The following is a 23,602-nucleotide window of genomic DNA, read 5'->3' on the forward strand; positions in this document are numbered from 1 at the left end:
GGAGTTAGGATGGAATGGAAAAGAATGTGAGTTCTAGCAGCCTGAATGTGCAGGAAGGTGAAAGGAGTGCATAGGATAGAGTGGAGTGATGTGGTATACAGGGGGTGACATGCTGTCGGTGAACTGTACTAGGCATATGAAGCAGTGGGATGAAACATCAGAAAGGTCTGTGGGGCTTGGTTGTGGATAGGGGCCTGTGGTTTTGGTGTATCACACAAGCACTTAGAGAATGGATTAGAGCAAATGAGGTCTATTCTTCATCTGCTCCTGGTGCTACCTTGATGATGCAGGCAAACATTCATGAAAGAAAGGATAATTAAGAAATGAAAGATGTAAACCATGCAAAAAATGTATGGATGTAGAGAAAATTTATTTGGGTCATGAGAAGGAAGATGATGAGACACAATTGCTTTAGGAGCAGCTGAGTGAGTGTTTCAGCAGATTTTTTGCAAAAGATCAGGTACTAGTGATGGATGATTCAATTTAAGTTGATGGTATAACAGAGAAATTGGGTATTGATTGAGTTGATTAGCAGTAGTGAACAAATTATGGATTTACTTGCTAAAAAAGGACTGGTTAATGGGACTACCTGCTAGATTTAAGATTAGGGACAAACATAGGTATACATGGGTGAGTAAAGATGTTAAGTGGGCATTATTGGATTACATACTAAATGATAGGCATGCAAAAAGACAGGCTCTTGATGTGAATATGTTTAGTGAGATATCTAGTGGGATATCTGGTCATTACCTTGTGGATACTAGGGTGAAGATTGTAGAGGTTTTCAGAAAAGAATGAATGATATAAGTGAGAAGAGTATAGTGAAAGCAAGGTTCAGAATTATTCATATTTGAAAATAGTTTAGGAGGGATTAGGTTGAGAATGACAAAAGATGTGAGCAAATGAAGTAATGGGAGTAGGTGAGGAATGGGTGGTATGTAGGGAAGAAGTGCTGGCAAGTGTTAGAGAAGCGTGTAGCATGTGGGAGGTGGGCATGTGGTGAGATGACAAAGTTGCAAGTGAAAGAGAAAATAGAGGTTTTTGACCGGTACTTACAGGGAAGCAATGTAAAGTGCTATGTGTACAAGAGAAAGCAGTAGGAGGTCAAAAGGAAGTTGTAGGGGTTGAAAAACAGGGCAGATGAGAGATGGGGTGAGAATAAGATGTTTTGGAAAGAGGTTAATGGTGTCAGAAAAACAAGGGAATGAATGGGTAATTGATAACAGTTTAGTAATGAGGTAAAGAGATGGAGTGAGGATTTTGAAAGATTGTTGAATGTGTTTGATGATAGGGTGGCAGATGTAAGGTGTTTGGGTTATGGTGGTATTCGAAGTGAAAGTCATGGATAGTGGTTTGGTGAAGAGAAGAGGTGATGAAACCCTTCCATAAGATGAAATGTAGCAAGGCAGCTGGAGTGGATGGTATTGCTATTGAATTTTTCAAGAAAGGAGGTGACAGTGTTGTTAATTGGTAAGTTTGGATTTTCACTGTATGAATGGATCATTGTGAGTCACCTGAGGATTGGCAGAATGCTTGTATAGTGCCATTGCATAAAGGCTAAGGGGACAAAAGTGAGTGTTCCATGTGTAGAGTATAGGTTTGCCTAGCAAATTGTGTGGGGGAGTGGTGATTGAGAGTATGAAGACATGTACAGAGGATCAGACTGGGTGCGATAGAGTATGTTTCAGGATTTTGCTCTAAAGAATGTGTGTGAGAAATACCTAGAGAAGCAGAGGGATTTTGTGGTATTTACTAATCTGGAGAAAGCATATGGTAAGGTTGGTAGAGATTCCATGTGAAAGGTCTTACTAGACGCAGTGAGAATTTTTTATTTAGATTGTAAGCCGTATGAATATATTGGTAGAGAGGGGAATGAATGGGTCCAATTGAAAGTTGGTTTGCAGCAGGGTGTGTCATGTCACCATAGCTTTTTGATTCATTTATGGATGGGTTGGTGAGGGAGATATATACGAGGTTCTTGGAGAGAGGGGTAAGTATGAAGTCTGTGGCGTATGAGTGGGGCCTGGAAAGTGAGTCAGTTATTGTTTGCTGATGATGCAGCATTTATGGCAAATTCAAGTAAGAAACTGCAAAATTGGTTTCTTGAGTTTGGGAGAGTGTTTGAAAGTATATGTGAATGAAAGCAAGGATATTAGATGTAGCTGGGCAGAGGAAGAGTTTATTTTTGGGTGTGAGTTTGAATGGAGAGAATTTGGAGAATGTGAAATGTTTTAGGTAACTGGGAATGTACATGGCAATTTTGGAACCATGGAAGCAAATGAGTTAAGGATAGGTGAGGAGGTGAAGGTTCTGGGAGCACTGAGGAATGAGTGGTAAGACAGATTGTTATCTGGGATGACAAAAATGAGTATGTTTGAAGGTATAGTAGTACCAGCAATATTGTATGGATTCAAGGCATGGGCTGTAGATGAGATTGTGCTGCTAAAGGTGGATGTATTGAAAATGAAATGATTGAGGATAATATGTGGTGTGAAGTTGTTTGATCAGGTAAGTAATAAAAGGATAAGAGAGAGTTGTGGTAATAAAAGTGTGGTTAAAAGAGCTGAAAAGGGTGTGCTAAAATGTTTGGACATAGGAATGAATGAGGAGAGATTATCAAAGTGGATACACCAATCCCTTGTTTTATGTGGGAGTTATGTGAAAACCTCATACAAAGAAAAGTTAACAAATATGCATGCAGAGACAAACGGGATGTGTGTGGCAGCTTCATGTCAGCTTTGGTGGATATTCCCATTACCTTCATGTTGTGAAGCTTCTGACATTGATGAACACATCTAGCCATCCTTTTCTAGTTTGAAATGGCTGTGGCTCAGTTGCATTGTCTTTTTTACATAAACATTCATAAATCTTCAGGGCCTTAGACCTGAGCTGAAGGCTACATTGCTCCTTTGTCTCATGCTCTGTGTATAACTAGAGCATTTTCTCCATCTCCATAAATTCATTTGTAGCCATAGTGGTTACCTTAGTAGACAGTGGAATAGAGTGGACCACAACACTTCAACTTTTTCTCTGCATTCTTCTTCGTGTTGCAGCTTGTAGATTTATCCAGGTTGTAAGCATGCCATGCACTAACACTCCCTTACCATCATCAGCATGTGGTGTTTTCAGAGGCTCCCACCTAATGTTCCTACCAACTCCTTCCCCCTGTTGTACCTACCTAAAGTTCCTGTTTGATGTGTTGACCTACCGCTTTAACCTAATGCTTCCAGCAAATGTTCCTACTTACTACTTTTACTCAACACTCCTGTCTAACATTCCTGCCTACTACTTTTGTCTATTGCTCTTACCATTTTGCCAAAAGGCTGGGCTTGCACATGGCACTACCCTTAGAATATGTAGAGTTACGAAGAATGAGTTGTATGAGTTAAGTGTTGTTAGGTGTTATGTTTAACAGCTCACTATTCAGCAGTCACTAGCCTTCCCAGTAGCCAGGCTGTTAATACCAGTCATATTGGTCACTGGTTGGTGCCTGCCTGCCAACTACTATCTTTTCCATTTCCCCCCAATCTCAGGTATAATCTTCCATGCTAAAAGTAATTAGTGAGATGTGTCTATCAACCTCCTTCTTTATTAATCTTTCTAATTTTGGTGCCACTATTGAGTTAGATTCTTCGTTGGTGCACTATCAACTTTTGTATCTCTATTTTGGAATTTGAATTTTGCTAATAAGTACTGGTTTTACATGCTTAGCATTTTCCTAAACCTGTCATCAACCAAGCCATAAACTTTCTTTATAACCCCACATCTGACAGTGCATATTACTTTTTCTATAACTTTGTTCAGGTCCTTGGCTACCATTGTCAGGATGGCACCAGTGCATCACTTTTCATGCTCTGTGTCTATTGATCAATTTGCAGAGTTTCACTTCCCTCCCAACTACTACCCACAGATTCAGTGTTTTTCATATCTTTAATCTAGCGGATCATCTACAAGAATATTTTAAAAACACTCATCAAATATTATTTACATTTTAATTGATTTACTTTTATTCTCTCAGATTGTTTTTTTTTTTAAATTCTATCCGGTAATAGGAATTTTTGCTGATGTCCAGTAACTTTATTTCTAAGCTCAGGAAATTCCTGGGGATAGGGGAGAAAGAATACTTCTCATGTATTCCTCGCAAGTCATAGAAGGCGACAAAAGGGGGCGGGAGCAGGGGGCTGGAAACGCCACCTCCTTTTGCTTAAATTTCTAAAAGGGGAAACAGAAGAAGGAGTCGTGTGGGAAGTGCTCATCCTCCTCGGATGCTCAGTTGGGTTGTCTAAATGTGTGTGGATCTAACCAAGATAAGGAAAAAGGGGAGATAGGTATTATGTTTGAGGAAAGGAACCTGGATGTGTTGGCTCTGAGTGAGATGAAGCTCAAGGGTAAAGAGGAAGAGTCGTTTGGGAATGTCTTGAGAGTAAAGTCAGGGGTTAGCGAGAGGACAAGAGCAAACGAAGGAGTAGCACTCCTCCTGAAGCAGGAGTTGTGGGAATATGTGATAGAGTGTAAGGAAGTAAACTTTAGATTGATATGGGTAAAACTGAAAGTGGAAGGAGAGAGATTGGTGATTATTGGTGCAAGGGTGAGAAATGTGGCAGTTGAGGGAATAATTGGTGTACATGGGGTGTTCAGTGTTGTAAATAGAAATGGTGAAGAGCTTGTGGATTTGTGAGCTGAAGAGGGACTGTTTATTGCAGATACCTGGTTTAGAAAGAGAGATATGCATAAGTATACGTATGTGAGTAAGATAGATGGCCATAGGGCATTACTGGAGTATGTGTTGATTGATAGGCATGTAAAAGAGAGAGTTTGGATGTTAGTATGCTGAGACGGGCAGCTAGAGGGATTTTTGATCACTATCTTATGGAGGCGAAGGTGAAGATTTGTAGAGGATTTCAGAGAAGAAGAGAGAATGTTGGGGAGAAAAGAGTGGTGAGAGTAAGTGAGCTTGGAGAGGAGACTTGTGTTTGGAAGCACCAGGAGAGATTGAGTGCAGAATGGAAAAAGGTGAGAACAAATGACATAAGGAGAGTGGGGGAGGAATGGGATGTATTTAGGGAAGCAGTGATGGCTTGTGCAAATGATGCATGTGGCATGAGAAAGGTGGGAGGTGGGCAGCTTAGAAAGGTTAGTGAGTGATGGGATGAAAAAGTAAGATTGCTAGTGAAAGAGAAGAGAGAGGCATTTGGACAATTTTTGCAGGGAAATAATGCAAATGACTAGGAGATGTATAAAAGGTGGCAGATCAAGAGAAAGGTGCATGAGGTGAAAAGGAGGGCAAATGAGAGTTGGGGTGAGAGAGTATCATTAAATTTCAGGGAGAATAAAAAGATGTTGTGGAAGGAGGTAAATAAAGTGCATAAGACAAGAGAACAAATGGAAACATCAGTGAAGGGGGCTAATTGGGAGGTAATAACAAGTGAGAGGGAGATGGAGTGAGTATTTTGAAGGTTTGTTGAATGTGTTTGGTGATATAGTGGCAGATATAGGGTGTTTTGGTTGGGGTGGTGTGCGAAGTGAGAGGTTCAGGGAGAATGGTTTGGTGAACAGAGAAGTAGTGAAAGCTTTGCAAATGAAAGCCAGCAAGAGTGGGTTTGGATGGTATTGCTGTGGAATTTATAAAAAAAAGGGGGTGACTGTGTTGTTGATTGGTTGGTAAGGATATTCAGTGTCTGTATGGTACATGGTGAAGTGCTTGAGGATTGGCAGAATGCAAGCATAGTGCCATTGTACAAAGGGAAAGGGGATGAAGGCGAGTGTTCAAATTACAGAGGCATTAGTTTGTTGAGTATTTCTGGGAAATTGTTTGGGAGGGTATTACTGGAGAGGGTAAAGGCAGTGTGGTTTCAGAAGTGGTAGAGGATGTGTGGACCAGGTGTTTGCTTTGAAGAATATGTGAGAAATATTTAGAAAAACAGATGAATTTGAATGTAACATTTATGGATGTGAGAAGGCATATGATAGGGTGGATAAAGATGTTTTGTGGAAGGTTTTTGAAGAATATATTGTGTGGGTGGTAAGTTGCTAGGAGAAGTGAAGTTTTTACAAAGGATGTAAGGCATTTGTCCAAGTAGGAAGAGAGGAAAGTGATTGGTTCCCAGTGAATGTCGGTTTGCGGCAGGGGTGCATGATGTCTCCATGGCTGTTTAATTTGTTTATGGATGGGGTGGTTAGTGAGGTGAATGCAAGAGTTTTGAAGAGAGGGGCAAGTATGCAGTCTGTTGTGGATGAGAAGGCTTGGGAAGTGAGTCAGTTGTTGTTGGCTGATGATACAGCGCTTGTGGCTGATTCGGGTAAGAAACTGCAGAAGTTGGTGACCAAGTTTGGTAAAGTGTGTGAAAGAAGGAAGTGGAGAGTAAATGTGAATAAGAGCAAGGTTATTAGGATTGAGGGACAAGTTAACTGGGAGGTAAGTTTGAATGGAGAAAAACTGGAGGAAGTGAAGTGTTTTCGATGTCTGGGAGTGGACTTAGCAGCAGATAGAACCATGGAAGCAGAGGTGAGTCTCAAGGTAGGGGAGGGAGCGAAGGTTCTGGGAGCGTTGAAGAATGTGTGGAAAGTGAGAACGTTATCTCAGAGAGAAAAATGGGTATGTTTGAAGGAATAGTGGTTCCAACAATGTTATATGGTTGCAAAGGATGGGCTATAGATAGGGTTGTGCCGAGGAGGATGGATGTATTGGAAATGGAATGTTTGAGGACAGTATGTGGTGTGAGATGGTTTGATCGTGTAGGTAATGAAAGGGTAAGAGAGATGTGTGGTAATAAAAAGAGTGTGGTTGAGAGAGCAGAAAAGGGTGTATTGAAATGATTTAGACACATGGAGAGAATGAGTGAGGAAAGATTGACAAAGAGGATGTATATGTGTCAGAGGTGGAAGAAAGAAGAAGAGGGAGACCAAATTGGAGGTGGAAGGATGGAATGAAAAAGATTTTGAGTGATCGAGGCCTGAACATACAGGGGGGGTGAAAGGCGTGCAATGAATAGAGTGAATTGGAATGATGTGGTATACTGGGGTCGATGTGCTGTTACTGGATTGAACCAGGGCATGTGAAGCGTCTGGGTAAACCATGGAAAGTTCTGTGGGGATTGGATGTGGAAAGGGAGCTGTGGTTTCAGTGCATTACACATGACAGTGAGAGACTGAGTGTGAATGAATGTGGTCTTTTTTGTCTGTTCCTGGCGCTGCCTTGCCGGAGGGGATGGGGATGCTATTTCATGTCTGGCAGTGTGGCGACAAGAATGTATGAAGGCAGCAAGTATGGATATGTACATGTGTATATATATTTATATATCTGTGTATGTATATGTATGTTTACTATGAAATGTATTTTTATTTATTTATCATACTTTGTCACTGTCTCCCACGTTAGCAAGGCAGCGCAAGGAAACAGACGAAAGAATGGCCCAACCCACCCACATACACATGTATATACATACACCTCCACACACACACATATACATATATATATACACACACAGACTTATATACACATGTACATAATTCATACTGTCTGCCCTTATTCATTCCCGTTGCCACCCCGCCACACATGAAATAACAACCCTCTCCCCCCGCATGTGCGCGAGGTAGTGCTAAGAAAAGACAACAAAGGCCACTCTACCCAACAACCCTGCTCTTACCCACACCCACTCTCAGTTTTCTTCTTTCACACACTTTACGAAACTCAGTCACCAGCTTCTGCAGTTTCTCACTCGATTCAGCCACCAGTGCTGTATCATCAGCGAACAACAACTGACTCACTTCCCAAGCTCTCTCATCCACAACAGACTGCATACTTGCCCCTCTTTCCAAAACTCTTGCATTCACTCCCCAACAACCCCATCCATGAACAAATTAAACAACTATGGAGACATCACGCACCCCTGCCGCAAACCAACATTCACTTAGAACCAATCACTTTCCTCTCTTCCTACATGCACACATGCCTTACATCCTTGATAAAAACTTTTCACTGCTTCTAACAACTTGCCTCCCACACCATATACTCTTAATACCCTCCACAGAGCATCTCCATCAACTCCATCATATGCCTTCTCCAGATCCATGAATGCTACATACAAATCCATTTGCTTTTCTAAGTATTTCTCACATACATTCTTCAAAGCAAACACCTGATCCACACATCCTCTACCACTTCCGAAACCGCACTGCTCCCCCCAATCTGATGCTCTGTACATGCCTCCACTCTCCCAATCAACACCCTCCCATACAATTTCCCAGGAATACTCAACAAACCTGGGGATAGGGGAGAAAGAATACTTCCCACATATTCCTCACATGTCGTAGAAGGCGACTAAACGGGACAGGAGCGGGGGGCTAGAAACCTTCCCCTCCTTGTATTATAACTTTCTAAAAGGGGAAACAGAAGAAGGAGTCACACTGAAATGTATATGTAGGTATATGTGCGTGTGTGGGCATGTGTATGTGAGTGGGTTAGGCCATTCCTCGTCTGTTTCCTTGCACTACCTCGCTAACACGGGAGACAGCAGTTATTTATGATTAATAAATAAATACTAAATTCCTCTTTCATTTCATGACATCTTTCATAGTCTTCAACTTGACCATAAGCTTCTGAATTTTCACTTCTAACAGTGTTGACTTTTGATCCTGTTTCTTATATATTTCAAAGAGCTTTTCTAGACTGCCATCCACTGGTGGTCTACCCCTTGTGTTCCCTTCTTTTTGAGGACCTAGTCAAAATTGCTTGGTTTTGGTGCTTTTTGATATTTGATTCCACTTTTGAAGTTCTTGATTTTTCTCCCACATGGATAATAACTCTAGTGTATATCTTGTTTGCATACAAAAATGATATATCCAGGGAGGATTTGAATACTCAGCAATTTGTAGGTTGTAAATAAATATTGTGCCATCTATCAGGAGGTCAAGAGGAAGGTGCAGAGGATAAAAAGGGGGCAAATAAGAGGTGAAGTGAGCAAATAACGGTAAACTTTAGGGAGAATAAGAAGAGTATTTTGAAGGACTGTTGAATTTGATTGATGATAGGTTGGCAGATGTAGGGTGTTTGGGTCATGGTGGTATTTGAAGTGAGAGAGTCATAGAGAATGGTTTGGTGAAGAAAGAAGAGGTGGTGAAAGTCTTCCTGAAGATGAAACGTGGCAAGGGGGTTGAGTAGATAGTGTTGCAGTTGAATATGTGAAGAAAGAGGGTGACTTTGTTGTTGATTGATTTGGTAGGATTTTCAGCATGTGTATGGATCATGGTAAGGAGCTTGAGGATTGGTGGATTTCATGTATAGTGCCACTGTATAAAGGCAAGAGGAACAAAGGTAAGTGTTCAAACTACAGAGGTAAAAGTTTTGAGTGTTTCTAGTGTGAGAGAGTCATAGAGAGTGGTTAGGTGAAGAGAGAAGAGGTGATGGAAGTCTTATATAAGTTGAAATGTAGCAAGATGCTTGAGGATTGGTGGATTGCATGTATAGTGCTGTTGTATAAAGGTAAGGGGAGCAAAGGTGAGTGTTCAAACTACAGAGGTGTAAGTTTGTTGAGTGTACCTGTTAAGTTGTATGGTAGGGCATTAACTGAGAGGGTGAAGACATACACAGAGAATCAGACTAGGGAGGGTCACTGTAGGTTCTGAAGTGGAAGAGGATGTATTGATCAGGTATGCTTTAATGAATGTGTGAAACATTCTTAGAGAACTATGTGATAGGATTAATAGAGATTAATAGATTAATAGAGAAATAGAGATTAATAGAGTGTACCTGGTAAGTTGTATGGTAGGGCATTAACTGAGAGGGTGAAGACATACACAGAGAATCAGACTCGGGAGGGTCACTGTAGGTTCTGAAGTGGAAGAGGATGTATTGATCAGGTATGTTTTAATGAATGTGTGAAACATTCTTAGAGAAGCTGATGGATTTGTATGTAGCATTTATGAATCTGGAGAGAGCATGTGATAGGATTAATAGAGATGCCTGTATACAGTGTGGGAGGAAAGCTTCTAGAAGCAGTGAGAAGATTTTATCAAGGGTGTAAAGTATGCGTATGAATAGGGAGAGAGGAGAGTGAATTGGAAGGACTGCAGAAACAATTGACCTGAGTACTGGACATGTGGTTGAAATCAGTCCCAGATGAGCCAAGAATAGGCAGTTATGTAATGCAAGTGGCAGCTGAGAAGAATAGTTGTATACATTAAGCAAGATTTGCAGTGGATGACTTGCACTAGCACTGCCATTATGGCTAGATTTCATCACAGGTACTTGTAGGTGCACACACACACACACACACACACACACACACAGGATTGGGGAAGAGCAGTGTGGTTTCAGAAGTGGTAGAGGATGTGTGGATCAGGTGTTTGGTTTGAAGAATGTATGTGAGAAATACTTAGAAAAGCAAATGGATTTGTATGTAGCATTTATGGATCTGGAGAAGGCATATGATAGAGTTGATAGAGATGCTCTGTGGAAGGTATTAAGAATATATGGTGTGGGAGGCAAGTTGTTAGAAGCAGTGAAAAGTTTTTATCGAGGATGTAAGGCATGTGTACGTGTAGGAAGAGAGGAAAGTGATTGGTTCTCAGTGAATGTAGGTTTGCGGCAGGGGTGTGTGATGTCTCCATGGTTGTTTAATTTGTTTATTGATAGGGTGGTAAGGAAGATAGATGGGAGAGTCTTGGAGAGAGGGGCAAGTATGCATTCTGTAGTGGGTGAGTGGGCCCAGGATGTTAGTTAGTTGTTTGCTGATGATACAACACTGGTGGCAGATTCAAGTGAGAAACTGCAAAAGTTGGGGACTGAGTTTGGAAGAGTTTATGAAAGGAGAAACTTAGGAGTTATAGTTATTAAAAGCAAGGTTGGTAGGTTTAGAAAGGTTGAGGGACAGATCAGATGGGGTGTAAGTTTGAATGGACAGAAAGGAAGTGAAGTGTTTTAGATACCTTGGAGTCAACTAGGCAGCGATGTAACCATAGAAGCGGAGGTGTTGCATAAGGTAGGTGAGGGGATGAAGGCTCTGGCAGCACTGAAGAATATGTGGAAAGAGAACGTTATCTTGGAGAGCAGAAATGGGTATATTTGAAGGAATATTGTATGAATGCAAGGCATGGGCTATAGATAAGACTGTGTGGAAGAGTATGTTTTGGAAATGAAGTTTATGAGGACAATATAAGGTGTGAGGTGGTTTGATTGAGTGACTGATGAAAGGGTAAGAGAGAGTTGTGCTTGTAAAAACTGTGGGTCACAGAGCTGAAAAGGGTGCGCTGATATGGTATGGACACATGGAGAGAATGAGTGAGAAACATTTGACAAAGAGGACCAAATGTGTCAGAAGTGGAGGGAACAAGGAGAATAGGGGGACCAATTTAGAGATGGAAAGATGGAGTGAAAAAGATTTTTTTAGTAATTGGGGCCTGAACATGCGGGAGGATAAAAGGTGTGCATAGGATAGAGTGAATTGGAATGATGTGGTATACATGGGCCAACATGCTATCAAGGCATGTGAAGTGAATGGGGTAGACCACAGAAAGGTGTGTGGGGCCTAGTTGTGGATAGGGAGTCGTGGTTTCGATGCATAATGTGAACAAATGCAGCCTTTCTTCATCTGTTCCTGGCACTACCTTGCCAATGTGGAAGATGGCAATCAAGTATGAAAAAAAAAATCTTTACTCTCAGTTGTACTTTTTTTATACTGATTCCTTGGCCCAATTGTTTACTCTTCCCATGGTTGGGTTGAGATGGCAAAGAAACAAAATTTGATTGAAGTGAGTAGCAGTGTTTTATAGAATAGGTAGATTAAGTCTTTTTCTCATAATCATCTTCAAAATGCATTTATGTTAGAATGCATTCTCATGGTCTGTTTTTTTTTTTATATTTCTTGTAGATTGCTGTACAAACAGAGATATTTTGAAACAGTGGTAGGACCTCTGGTGGATACATTTCATGATAGCAAAGGAAGTACCAAACAAAATGCCCTGCTAGCACTCTCCTCACTGCTTCCATGGTTGCCATCAGTTGTCCTAAATGCTAACATCAAAAAGGTATTGTACTACTTTGAATATGAGTGCATGCTTCTATGTCATGTTATCGTGTGTGCATCCAATTCAATTTCTTTCCCTTTTGTATGATCTGATTTCTATTATCCTTATCTTTCTGCCCTCTTTTACTCTGTTCCCCATTCTTCCTTTGTAATATCTGTCTGTCTCATTACAGCACTCACACTACCTTTCCCCTCATTATCACTCTTTCCTATCCTGCACATCTTTCTTCATTCTTTAGATGTCATCAAATATGAGAAACTAGATTTCAGAGTGCATATGAAAAAGATAACACAATCAGGTCAAATGATAAGTAGTATTATGCAGAGGACTTTCTCAACATGAGATGCAAACTTACTTATGTGATTGTTCATTGTATTTATAAAAAGACAAGTGGATACTACTGCATTGTATAGTCACCAATGAAACAGATAGAAATAACATACTAGAGAGAATTCAGAGGCATTTTGCAAGCAAAATTGAGGAAGTGAAATACACCAATTACCACAAAATTATGAAAGATCTGCAACTACATAGCCTAAAAATTGAAGGTATAAAGTTATAAACATTAAACCTAAAAGCCTCTCATTAGGGTAGATATAGAGTCATTACATTTTCATGAATACCACAAAACATACAGGAAATGAATAATTGTATGATGCCCCATGCAGGAAGCTAGAAAGATTATTCAGTGTGCTGCAAGGAGGAATACGAAAAATGCTTGGAAGGACTGCAGAAACAATTGACCGAGTACTGGACATGTGGTTGAAATCAGTCCCAGATGAGCCAAGAATAGGCAGTTATGTAATGCAAGTGGCAGCTGAGAAGAATAGTTGTATACATTAAGCAAGATTTGCAGTGGATGACTTGCACTAGCACTGCCATTATGGCTAGATTTCATCACAGGTACTTGTAGGTGCACACACACACACACACACACACACACACACACACACACACACACACACACACACACACAGGATTGGGGAAGAGCAGTGTGGTTTCAGAAGTGGTAGAGGATGTGTGGATCAGGTGTTTGCTTTGAAGAATGTATGTGAGAAATACTTAGAAAAGCAAATGGATTTGTATGTAGCATTTATGGATCTGGAGAAGGCATATGATAGAGTTGATAGAGATGCTCTGTGGAAGGTATTAAGAATATATGGTGTGGGAGGCAAGTTGTTAGAAGCAGTGAAAAGTTTTTATCGAGGATGTAAGGCATGTGTACGTGTAGGAAGAGAGGAAAGTGATTAGTTCTCAGTGAATGTAGGTTTGCGGCAGGGGTGTGTGATGTCTCCATGGTTGTTTAATTTGTTTATGGATGGGGTTGTTAGGGAGGTGAATGCAAGAGTTTTGGAAAGAGGGGCAAGTATGAAGTCTGTTGGGGATGAGAGAGCTTGGGAAGTGAGTCAGTTGTTGTTCGCTGATGATACAGCGTTGGTGGCTGATTCATGTGAGAAACTGCAGAAGCTGGTGACTGAGTTTGGTAAAGTGTGTGGAAGAAGAAAGTTAAGAGTAAATGTGAATAAGAGCAAGGTTATTAGGTACAGTAGGGTTGAGGGTCAAGTCAGTTGGGAGGTGAGTTTGAATGGAGAAAAACTGGAGGAAGTGAAGTGTTTTAGATATCTGGGAGTGGATCTGGCAGCGGATGGAACCATGGAAGCGGAAGTGGATCATAGGGTGGGGGAGGGGGCGAAAATTCTGGGGGCCTTGAAGAATGTGTGGAAGTCGAGAACATTATCTCGGAAAGCAAAAATGGGTATGTTTGAAGGAATAGTGGTTCCAACAATGTTGTATGGTTGCGAGGCGTGGGCTATGGATAGAGTGGTGCGCAGGAGGATGGATGTGCTGGAAATGAGATGTTTGAGGACAATGTGTGGTGTGAGGTGGTTTGATCGAGTAAGTAACGTAAGGGTAAGAGAGATGTGTGGAAATAAAAAGAGCGTGGTTGAGAGAGCAGAAGAGGGTGTTTTGAAATGGTTTGGGCACATGGAGAGAATGAGTGAGGAAAGATTGACCAAGAGCATATATGTGTCGGAGGTGGAGGGAACGAGGAGAAGAGGGAGACCAAATTGGAGGTGGAAAGATGGAGTGAAAAAGATTTTGTGTGATCGGGGCCTGAACATGCAGGAGGGTGAAAGGAGGGCAAGGAATAGAGTGAATTGGAGCGTTGTGGTATACCGAGGTTGACGTGCTGTCAGTGGATTGAATCAAGGCATGTGAAGCGCCTGGGGTAAACCATGGAAAGCTGTGTAGGTATGTATATTTGCGTGTGTGGACGTATGTATATACATGTGTATGGGGGTGGGTTGGGCCATTTCTTTCATCTGTTTCCTTGCGCTACCTCGCAAACGCGGGAGACAGCGACAAAGCAAAAAAAAAAACAAAAAAAAACTGTGTTTCTTGACTATGCATAAGCATTTGACACAAGTGAACCACAGAATTTTGCTAGAGAAAGTAGCTAAACAAAACATTAAGTTAAAGATAGGAAGATGGATTCAAGAGTGTTTAACTAAGAGAAAATTGAAAATAATGGCAAACAGAATCATATCTCAGGAAGATGTCATATATAAGGTATCACATGGAACAGTGTTAGCCTCACTCTTTGCAACAGTGATATCAGATATTGACAAAGAAGTAGAGGAAAGTATAGTAAGAAGTGATGCTGATTACGTCAGAGCAGGCAAAATGATTGGATCAAATACTGATCATATGATGATATTAAAAGACTTAGACACAATATGCAAATGGGTAGAAGGGAACCTGATGGAATTTGATGACAACAGATTTGAGCAAATTAGTTATAGGTTAAGAGAAAATTCAGTAGTGGTACCAACAGGGAAAGTAATAGAAAGTGGGATAAATATAAAAGATCTGGGTGTCATCATAAATTAGAAACTAGATTTTAGAGAGTGTATTGAGAAGGTAGCATTATCAAGTGGTGACTGGTATGAATCTTAGAACTTTCTCTGCAAGAAATTGAAATTCACTAATGAGAATCTTTAATGTATGTATAAGAAGCAAAATTGACTTCTGCTTTATAGTATGGTCACCAGTGAAACAGTTAGATATAAACATATTCAAGAGAACTCATAAGCCTTTGACAAGTAAAATCATGGGAATGGAACATATGTACTATCATGAAAGGCTGAAAGATCTGCAACTATAAAGCTTATAAAGGAGAACAGACAGATGTATGATAATCTATGGATGGTGACTAATTGAAGGTGTAAAAGGAAATGGTTTTTAAACCTGAAAGCTGCTCAAGAGAGGATATCATGGTGTTAAGTTTTCAAGAGGACTGCAAAATAAACCAGAAACAGATAAGAGAAAGATATATGACAGCCCAGCCAGGAAGCTAGAACAATTATATTATCAATATACTGTCAGGAGAAATAAGAAAAAATGGATGGAACAATGATAGAAACATTTAAAGGGAACTTGACATATGGTTGAAATCAGCCCCAGATGAACGAAGAATAGATTATTATGTAATGCAGGTGGTAGCTGAGAATGTCTTTTTCATCAAGCACATTTTGCTGTGAGCACTTTGTGTTAGTCTTGTCATTCTGGCTAAATCTCTGCATAAGTACTTGTGGGTAAGTATTCTCTCTCAGTTTCTTATTACGAGCAAGAGCTTGAAGATGATATGTAGAACACACATGTGGAAAGAATACAAGCCCATGAAGTTACCAGACTCCACCTGCTTGCGGTTACTCCACAAGTGAATAGTTACCTTAGGTGAGGCTGTATCATCATTTGATGAAAGAGCACAGTTTTAGCCAAGAACTTCTCTGTTCAAAGGAGTCCATCTGGTTCCTGCTACTATGTGTAGTGTAGCTTGGAGCAGCAGGAGCTTCTGGAAAAAGGGTCTTGGGTAATACTCCTTTCAAAAAGAGGTCTAGAAATTATTTTGAATTAATAAAATTCCATAAAAAAAAGACATGAAGAGAGAGTTATACAAAGCATGGAAAGGAGCCCAAAATTATGATTCACATATATGAACAAAGTGAAAACAAGAAATCTGAGGTTGAGCCCTTTAAAGTGAGAGAAAATTCCAAAAATTAACCCTTGGAAATATTCATGCTGTTAACTGAATGATACAGATCGGTTTTCAGCTCAATATACAATGAAAAATTAATGAACACTTTAACCATGATGAAAACACTCAGATATTGAGACATCGGAAGATGAAACAATAACAGTGATTGATCAGCTAAGAAAAAATTCAGCCCCGGGACCATTTGGAATTTCATTATTCTTCCTCAAGAAGACAAAGATAGCAATACTGTAACTGATGAAGTTGATGATGGTGCAGAGAATGGATCAAAGCAATTCAAAGATATTCATAAAATGGTATTGGTAAAACCAGTAATGAAAAGAGGATCCAAATTGATATTGAGCAATATTGGCCAATTAGCTTGACTTCATATGTAGGAAAAGTCTTTGAAATGATGATAAAGAGACATAATGGAGGATCTGATCCAGAGCAACTACTTAAAGGCCAACATGGATTTGTACCAGAAAAAATATGCAAAGCCAATTATTTGGCCTATTGCTATGTCATATATGATGGTGTAATGTAAGGAAAAAGAACAGTTTTTTAGTATTTTTTGTAAATGTATGTGATGAAGTGAACCACAGAATTTTGCTGAAGGAAGTAGCTAAACATACCAAAAACAAGGTAAGATGAATGAAAAGTTTTTATGACAGCTAAGTGAGACCAAGTACAGGAAAAGATAATGAAGGAGGGCATGACTCTGCTGATACGTTAAGAGCCAGTTGAGCTTAAAAAGTGTCGAAGAAAGATTGGAGAAAGTGTAGATGAATGTCGCAAGGTGTGATATGTTAGTACTATTGCCTTGATGATAAATTTTGAAATGATTTATAAACCACCCAGCTTCATCTGCTTGGGAAAAATTGAGGGATTTGAATGGGATTATGATGTATGAAAAGCATGATTGTGCAATAAGGACATCATATATGGTGAAGTTTGTGCAAGACAAGTTCAATCATCTATTTGTTTACTTATAAGTACATGATATCTGGTAATAAGAGACTGATGTAGTTGATGACTTTGACAGTTACTGCCAGTGCTGCTTCAGGGTGTAATAAGTGAGGAATCAGCTGTAACAGAAAGCACCGTATGTACACTGGCCAGCCTCCTGCAGCAGTCAGTTACTCATGCTGCCCCACACATTAATGTGCTTGTCACCACTCTCATTCCACTCACTGTCCAACAACCACTTGTAAGTATTCTGTCTCATACATGTTGAATGTTATATGGTTGTGAGGCATGGGCTATAGATAGGGTTGTGCAGAGGAGGGTGGATGTGTTGGAAATGAGATGTTTGAGGACTATATGTGGTGTGAGGTGGTTTGATCGAGTAAGTAATGAAAGAGCTAGAGCGATGTGTGGTAATAAAAAGAGTTTGGTTGAGAGAGCAGGAGAGGGTGTGTTGAAATGGTTTGGACACAGAGAATAGAGAATGAGTGAGGAAAGATTGACAAAGAGGATATATGTGTCAGAGGTGGAGGGAAGGAGAAGTGGGAGACCAAATTAGAGGTGGAAGGATGGAGTGAAAAAGATTTGAGTGATTATGGCCTGAACATACAGGAGGGTGAAAGGTGTGCAAGGAATAGAGTGAATTGGAACGATGTTGTATGCTGGGGTCAACGTGCTGTCAGTGGATTGAATTAGGGTGTCTGGGGTAAACCATGGAAAGGTCTGTGGGGCGTGGATTTGGAAAGGGAGCTGTGGTTTCTATGCATTACACATGACAGCTAGAGACTGAGTATAAAAGATTGCGGCTTTTTTTGTCTTTTCGTGGCACTACCTTGCTGGAGGGGGGTGTGCGTGTGTGTGTGTGTGCAATTTCATGTGTGGTGGGGTGGCGACAGGAATGGATAAAGGCATCAAGTATGAATATGGACATGTGTATATATGTATATATATATATATATATATATATATATATACATATATATATATATATATATATATATATATATATATATATATGTATATATATATATATATATATATATATATATAAGTATACGTTGAATTGTGTATGTATGTATATGGGTGGGTTGGGCCATTCCTTGTCTGTTTCCTTGCACTAACCTTGCTAATGCAGGAGACAGCGATTAAGTATAATATAGATGAATGCACATTAGATTTATCAACAAGGTTTATCTCTGGGGTTGGTGTGTCTCAAAAGCTTTAAAAGAGATTCTCTAAGATTCGTAGGGGTTAGAAACCTCTTGTCCCTTGCCTTATGGTAAGCTTTATGTCTTTCACCCCGCAGTAAGAATCTTTCCATTAGTTGCAGCCTACAGCTTTGTCCAGTTTACCTCTTACCAATAAGCATCTTCCATTTGGCAATGATATCGTCTTTCCACCAGCTAATACACACTGGTAACACTGGTTTTCACATGATTCTCAAAATGTTTGCTAGCTGCTTTTTTTTTTTCCAACTGTGCTTACTTCTGTGACTCATGGCTGTAGTGTATACATGTGTGGTGAATTATATTCAAATGTTTTTTACTACTATAAAGTAATTACCTTATATATTTATATGTTACCATTTCCTGTAATGGATTGGGATTCTTCTGTCCCACTCACTGTCCTTCCTGCTTCTTGCTGAAAACTTAATGTAGTATTTTTAGTTTTTCTGGTCCATCAGAGGTTTTTATTGTTTAGTCCTGTAAAGGGTGATTACACTGATGTTGTCTGAGAGGTGTGCCAGTTGGAGACAAGGATCAGTCAATCGAGCCTCCACTGGTATATGTCTGCCAAATTAACCTTGACAAAAATTTTTCCTCAGCTTGTTCCTGGGGAAAGGGACTTTTTCTGTTCTGTTTACTTTATTCTTACAGGGTTAAGTGCATTGTGAGCTTTTGTTGACAAAGATCACCCCCCCCCCCAAAAAAAAAAAAAAAAAAAGTCATAGTAGGTAGTTTGGAATCATTTAGCCCTCTACTGTCATTCCCATGCCTTGACTATTGCTACACTGTGAAGCACAGGGGACCAGAGACCCCTGTTTGGTGAAAATAACCTATTCCCTTAGGTGGGCCAAGTATTTCATATAAAGAATGGAAAGTATTCACATAGAAGAGCTTGCTTTCCAGGGTATCTTTGGTTGGGTTTTTTATGGGAAATTATATGGGAGGATATTGATTGAGAGGGTGAAAGCATGTACAGAGCATCAGATTGGGGAAGAGCAGTGTGGTTTCAGAAATGGTAGAGAATGTGTGGATCAGGTGTTTGCTTTGAAGAATGTATGTGAGAAATACTTAGAAAAACAGATGGACTTGTATGTAGCCTTTATGGATCTGGAGAAGGCATATGATTTAATAAAGATACTTTTTGGAAGGTTTTAAGAGTATATGGTGTGGGAAGTAAATTGCTAGAAGCAGTGAAAAGTTTTTCCCAAGGATGTAAGGCATGTGTATGATTAGGAAGAGAGGAGAGTGGTTGGTTCCCGGTGAATGTCGGTTTGTGGCAGGGGTGTCTGATGTCCCCATGGTTGTTTAATTTATTTATGTATGGGTATTTCTCCATGCAAACTTACATCCCACTGAACTTGTCCCTCAACTTACTGAACCTAGTAACTTTGCTCTTATTCAGATTTGTTCTCAACTTTCTCCTTTCACACACTTTTCCAAACTCAGCCACTAACTTCTGTAGTTTCTCACTTAAATCAGCCACCAGAGCTGTATCTTCGGCAAACAACAACTGACTCACTTCCCAGGCCCTCTCATCCCCAACAGACTGTATATTTGCTCCCTCTCCAAAAGTCTTGCATTTACCTCCTGAATCACCCCATCTATAAACAAATTAAACAACCATGGGGACATTACACACCCCTACTGCAGACCAACCTTCAGTGGGAACCAGTCACTCTCCTCTCTTCCTACTCGTACACATGCCTTACATCTTTGGTAAAAACTTTTCACCACTTCTAGTAGCTTACATCCCACACCATATATTCTTAAGACCTTCCACGAAGCATTTCTATCAACCCTATCATATGCCTTCTCCAGATCCATAAATGTTACATACAAATCCATCTGTTTTTTAATTATTTCTCACGCACTTTCTTCAAAGGAAATACTTGATCCATACATCCTCTACCACTTCTGAAACCACACTGCTCTTCCCAATCTGATGTTCTGTACATGCCTTCACCCTCTCAGTCAGTACCCTCCAATATAATCTCCCAGGAATACTCAACAAACTTATGCCTCTGTAGTTTGAACACTCACCTTTATCCCCTTTGCCTTTGTGCAATGGCACAGTGCATGCATTTTGCCAATCCTCAGGCAGTTGATCATGATCCTTACATACATTCAATATCTTTACCAACCAGTCAACAACAGAGTCACCGCTTTCTTAATAGATTCAACTGCCCTCCCATCCAAATCTATCACCTTGCCAGATTTCATATTCCCCAAAACTTTCACAACCTCTTCTCTCCCAACCAAACAATTCTCCCTGACCAAAACACCTTACATTTGCCATTCTGTCATCAAAGACATTCAACAAACCTTCAAAATACTCACTCTATCTCCTCACTTCATCACATCCTGTTATTACTTTCCCCCCTTGCCCCCTTCACTGATGTTCCCATTTGTTCACTTGTCTTACGCACATTATTTACCTCCCTCCAAAACATCTTTTTGTTTTTCCCAAAGTTCAATGCTACTCTCTCACCCCAACTCTCATTTGCTCTCTTTTTCATCCCGTGAACCTTCATCCTAGCCTCCTGCTGCTTTCCTTAATACATCTCTCAGTCATTTGCTTTCCCTTGTGAGTGTCATCCAAATGCCTCTCTGTTCTCTTTCTTTTGCAACTTTACTTCTTTATCTCACCACTCACAACCCTTTCTTATCTGCCCACCTCCCACCTTTCTCATGCCACATGCATCTTTTGCACATGCCATCACTGCTTCCCTAAATACATCCCATTCCTCACCCATTCCCCTCATGTCATTTGCTCTCACCTATCCCTGGGGTAGGGGAGAAAGAATACTTCCCACATATTCCCTGCTTGTCATAGGAGGCAATTGAAAGGGATTGGAGCATAGGGCTAGAAATCATCCCCTCAGTTTTTACTTTTCCAAATGAAGGAACAGAAAAGGGGGCCAAGTGAGGATTTTTCCTTCAAGACTCGGTCTGTTCTTGACAGTACCTCGCTGATGTGGGAAATGGCGAATATGTATGAAAAGAATGAAAAATTGTATCTATCTATATACTCATGTCTGAGCCAGTTACCCATTTTATCAACCAACCTATAGTGGTGGATGAACAGATGAGTTGACAGTGGTCTGACTGTCACCAAGAGGATTCAGTTTTATAGATATAACCATGGGTTTGATGTCTTCCTGATTTTTCAAATTGTTCAGGGAAGTCATCTGAAAGTCTCTCTCAACTATTGTCATATTTCTTTTTGTTTAAGTCATAAACCTTGCCATCATGAATTAACCTTTTGTTTAGAGGACTTCTTTGTGCTCTTTGAAGACAAAGCAAGGATATAGACAGTAGGCTGTGTCCCATCCCTTAAGGAAGAATGGTTAGGGCTGCTTCAGCCCATGCTCTTCTGTGCATCCCTCTTTCCCAGTGATATCATTCAAAAGGTCTGTAGAACCAGACTGTGTCGACCATATACTGTTCATAACAGTAATTGTAAATTTAGCACCCTAAGATTGATGTTGAAAAGGAGTAGCATGTTCGGGAGGCTGCTGCTTCTCACAAGAAATGGAGTTGTACTATGGTTTTTGCTGTTATCCCAGTTTTCAGACTCAGAAGATCAACATTTACTATTTCACTACTCTTACTACATGTAGAGGAATCCTTTCCAGTCTTTTGCTTTATGTAGAGTAATCCCATCCAGTCTTTTGCTTTAAGGCAAGTGAAACAGCCTTCTGTTAGGTTCCAGCTAAATCATCCTGTTTAAGTTAGTGTCATCCCCAGAACTTTAAACTTTTGGAAGTTTGACAAATGATTGTTTGTGTTGCAAAAGGGCTTAAAAGATATAAATGCAGGAAATATGTAATAAGTTGAAAAAGAACCTGTAAAGGGACCAGTTTTTATCAAACTCTTTTAGTCGTCAAAATGGGTTTAAGCAGAGAGAGAATGATTTGCTGATACCTATGCCAGAAAGTCTAGAATGGCTGCTCAACAGAGCCTCAGTTTTGAGGGCCAAATAATTGGACTTTTGACTTGGATCTAGAGGGATACTTACTGAGAGTTTGTACCCTAATTTGTGAGTGTTGCTACAGTATAGCTTAATGTTGCTCCATGAGCTGTCACTATGTGGGAATCCCTGTACCTGTTGATTTTCTAGTCTAGTGGCCAGATATGAGGAACTTTTTGGATGATTCAGATGGACACATTCTTCAGAAAGCCTTACAACAATGGAATTTGGAAGAGTGACAAATATCCTTACATATAGATATGAGGGATCTGTTGGGCCCATGGTTTTTCATCTTCCAATGTGCCTTAAATCCAGGGTGTAGAATTCTGTTTCTTATGAACAGCACAGTAGCAATCCTTTCCTTCATGAACAAGGCTCTTGCAGGTCCTTTCTCTAATTAAAACAAAGTAGAAATTTTCTCCTTGGCAGTGTTCAGTGATCTGTTTCTCTAGGCTTCTTGTCTTCAAAGGATATACTGTGTGTGGACCAGTGCTCTTTTCAAGTCATTTTTCATACTAAATGTAATACCTGTAGAGGAAGATGCTTTCCTTTGGTTTGCTTTCACTGCGGGTTGTTCATAAAGGGACTCTCTTTTCAATGAATGTGAATATCCTGTTACTGTACTGAATTTTATGCTTACAGTGTTTGACAAAGGCATGCGATAAATGCCTTGATCAAGGATTAGAATAGTTAGAAACTAAGTATTATTTCTTTCCCTCACTTAGTCATCTGGGTGGAATTCTTCTCAAACTATTGGATTTTAGGGTTTAGCAACTGTTCTAGCCTGAAAGAAATAGAGAAAAGTTTGGTGCCAGAAACTTTGGCTGTGTAGTTTCCTTTAGCTTTGCAGTTACCCTTAGAATTTTCTCTGGGGTTGGAAGCCCAGCATCAAGATGCTGCGTTTGAAACATACATATATGAATTTTCTCTTCTTAGATTTGCCACAATTGAAGGAATTTTCTTGCTGTATGTTGCCTCTGTGGTTGCTCCTAAAAACACTCATTCTGATAGCCCTTAGGACTTAGAGGAGAGTTAGTGGGATGCATAAGAATCTTCTCTTTTTCAACAGTGATTGTTGTGTCTGGATCATTCCAAACCCATATTGGGAGGAAGAAAGTAAAAGAAGCAAGTTATTATCAAAATGCCCCTTTTTTGATAACTTATTTGAAGATTACCACTGAAGAACACCATGCTTTATGTCAAGTTAAAGTTAAATTTCTGAGAGATTGCATTGAGATTCTTGAAAGAAGCATCTTTTAGATTGTCCAGAAAGCCTAGCACCTGTTTCTGTGAGGGTCATCTTGTCTTCACTCAACCTGACTTGTATGCTACAGCCCATGATGTTAGAAAGGATCTTTCTCTCTGGCTTTTCTGAGGAGC

The 23,602-nt window shown here is 40.1% G+C and overlaps 1 protein-coding gene across 1 annotated transcript in view; it reads left to right on the forward strand.

The window, feature by feature from the left end:
* The window catches only part of Mms19 (MMS19 nucleotide excision repair protein), a 561,976-nt gene that overhangs the window by 503,841 nt on the left and 34,533 nt on the right, over positions 1-23,602 (forward strand). The window contains 2 exon segments of the mRNA XM_071662204.1: positions 11,868-12,024; positions 17,106-17,270. Coding sequence (XP_071518305.1) covers positions 11,868-12,024; positions 17,106-17,270 — 322 coding nt within the window.

Source organism: Panulirus ornatus, chromosome 5 (assembly GCF_036320965.1).
Source record: "Panulirus ornatus isolate Po-2019 chromosome 5, ASM3632096v1, whole genome shotgun sequence".
Classification (NCBI taxonomy): domain Eukaryota; kingdom Metazoa; phylum Arthropoda; class Malacostraca; order Decapoda; family Palinuridae; genus Panulirus; species Panulirus ornatus.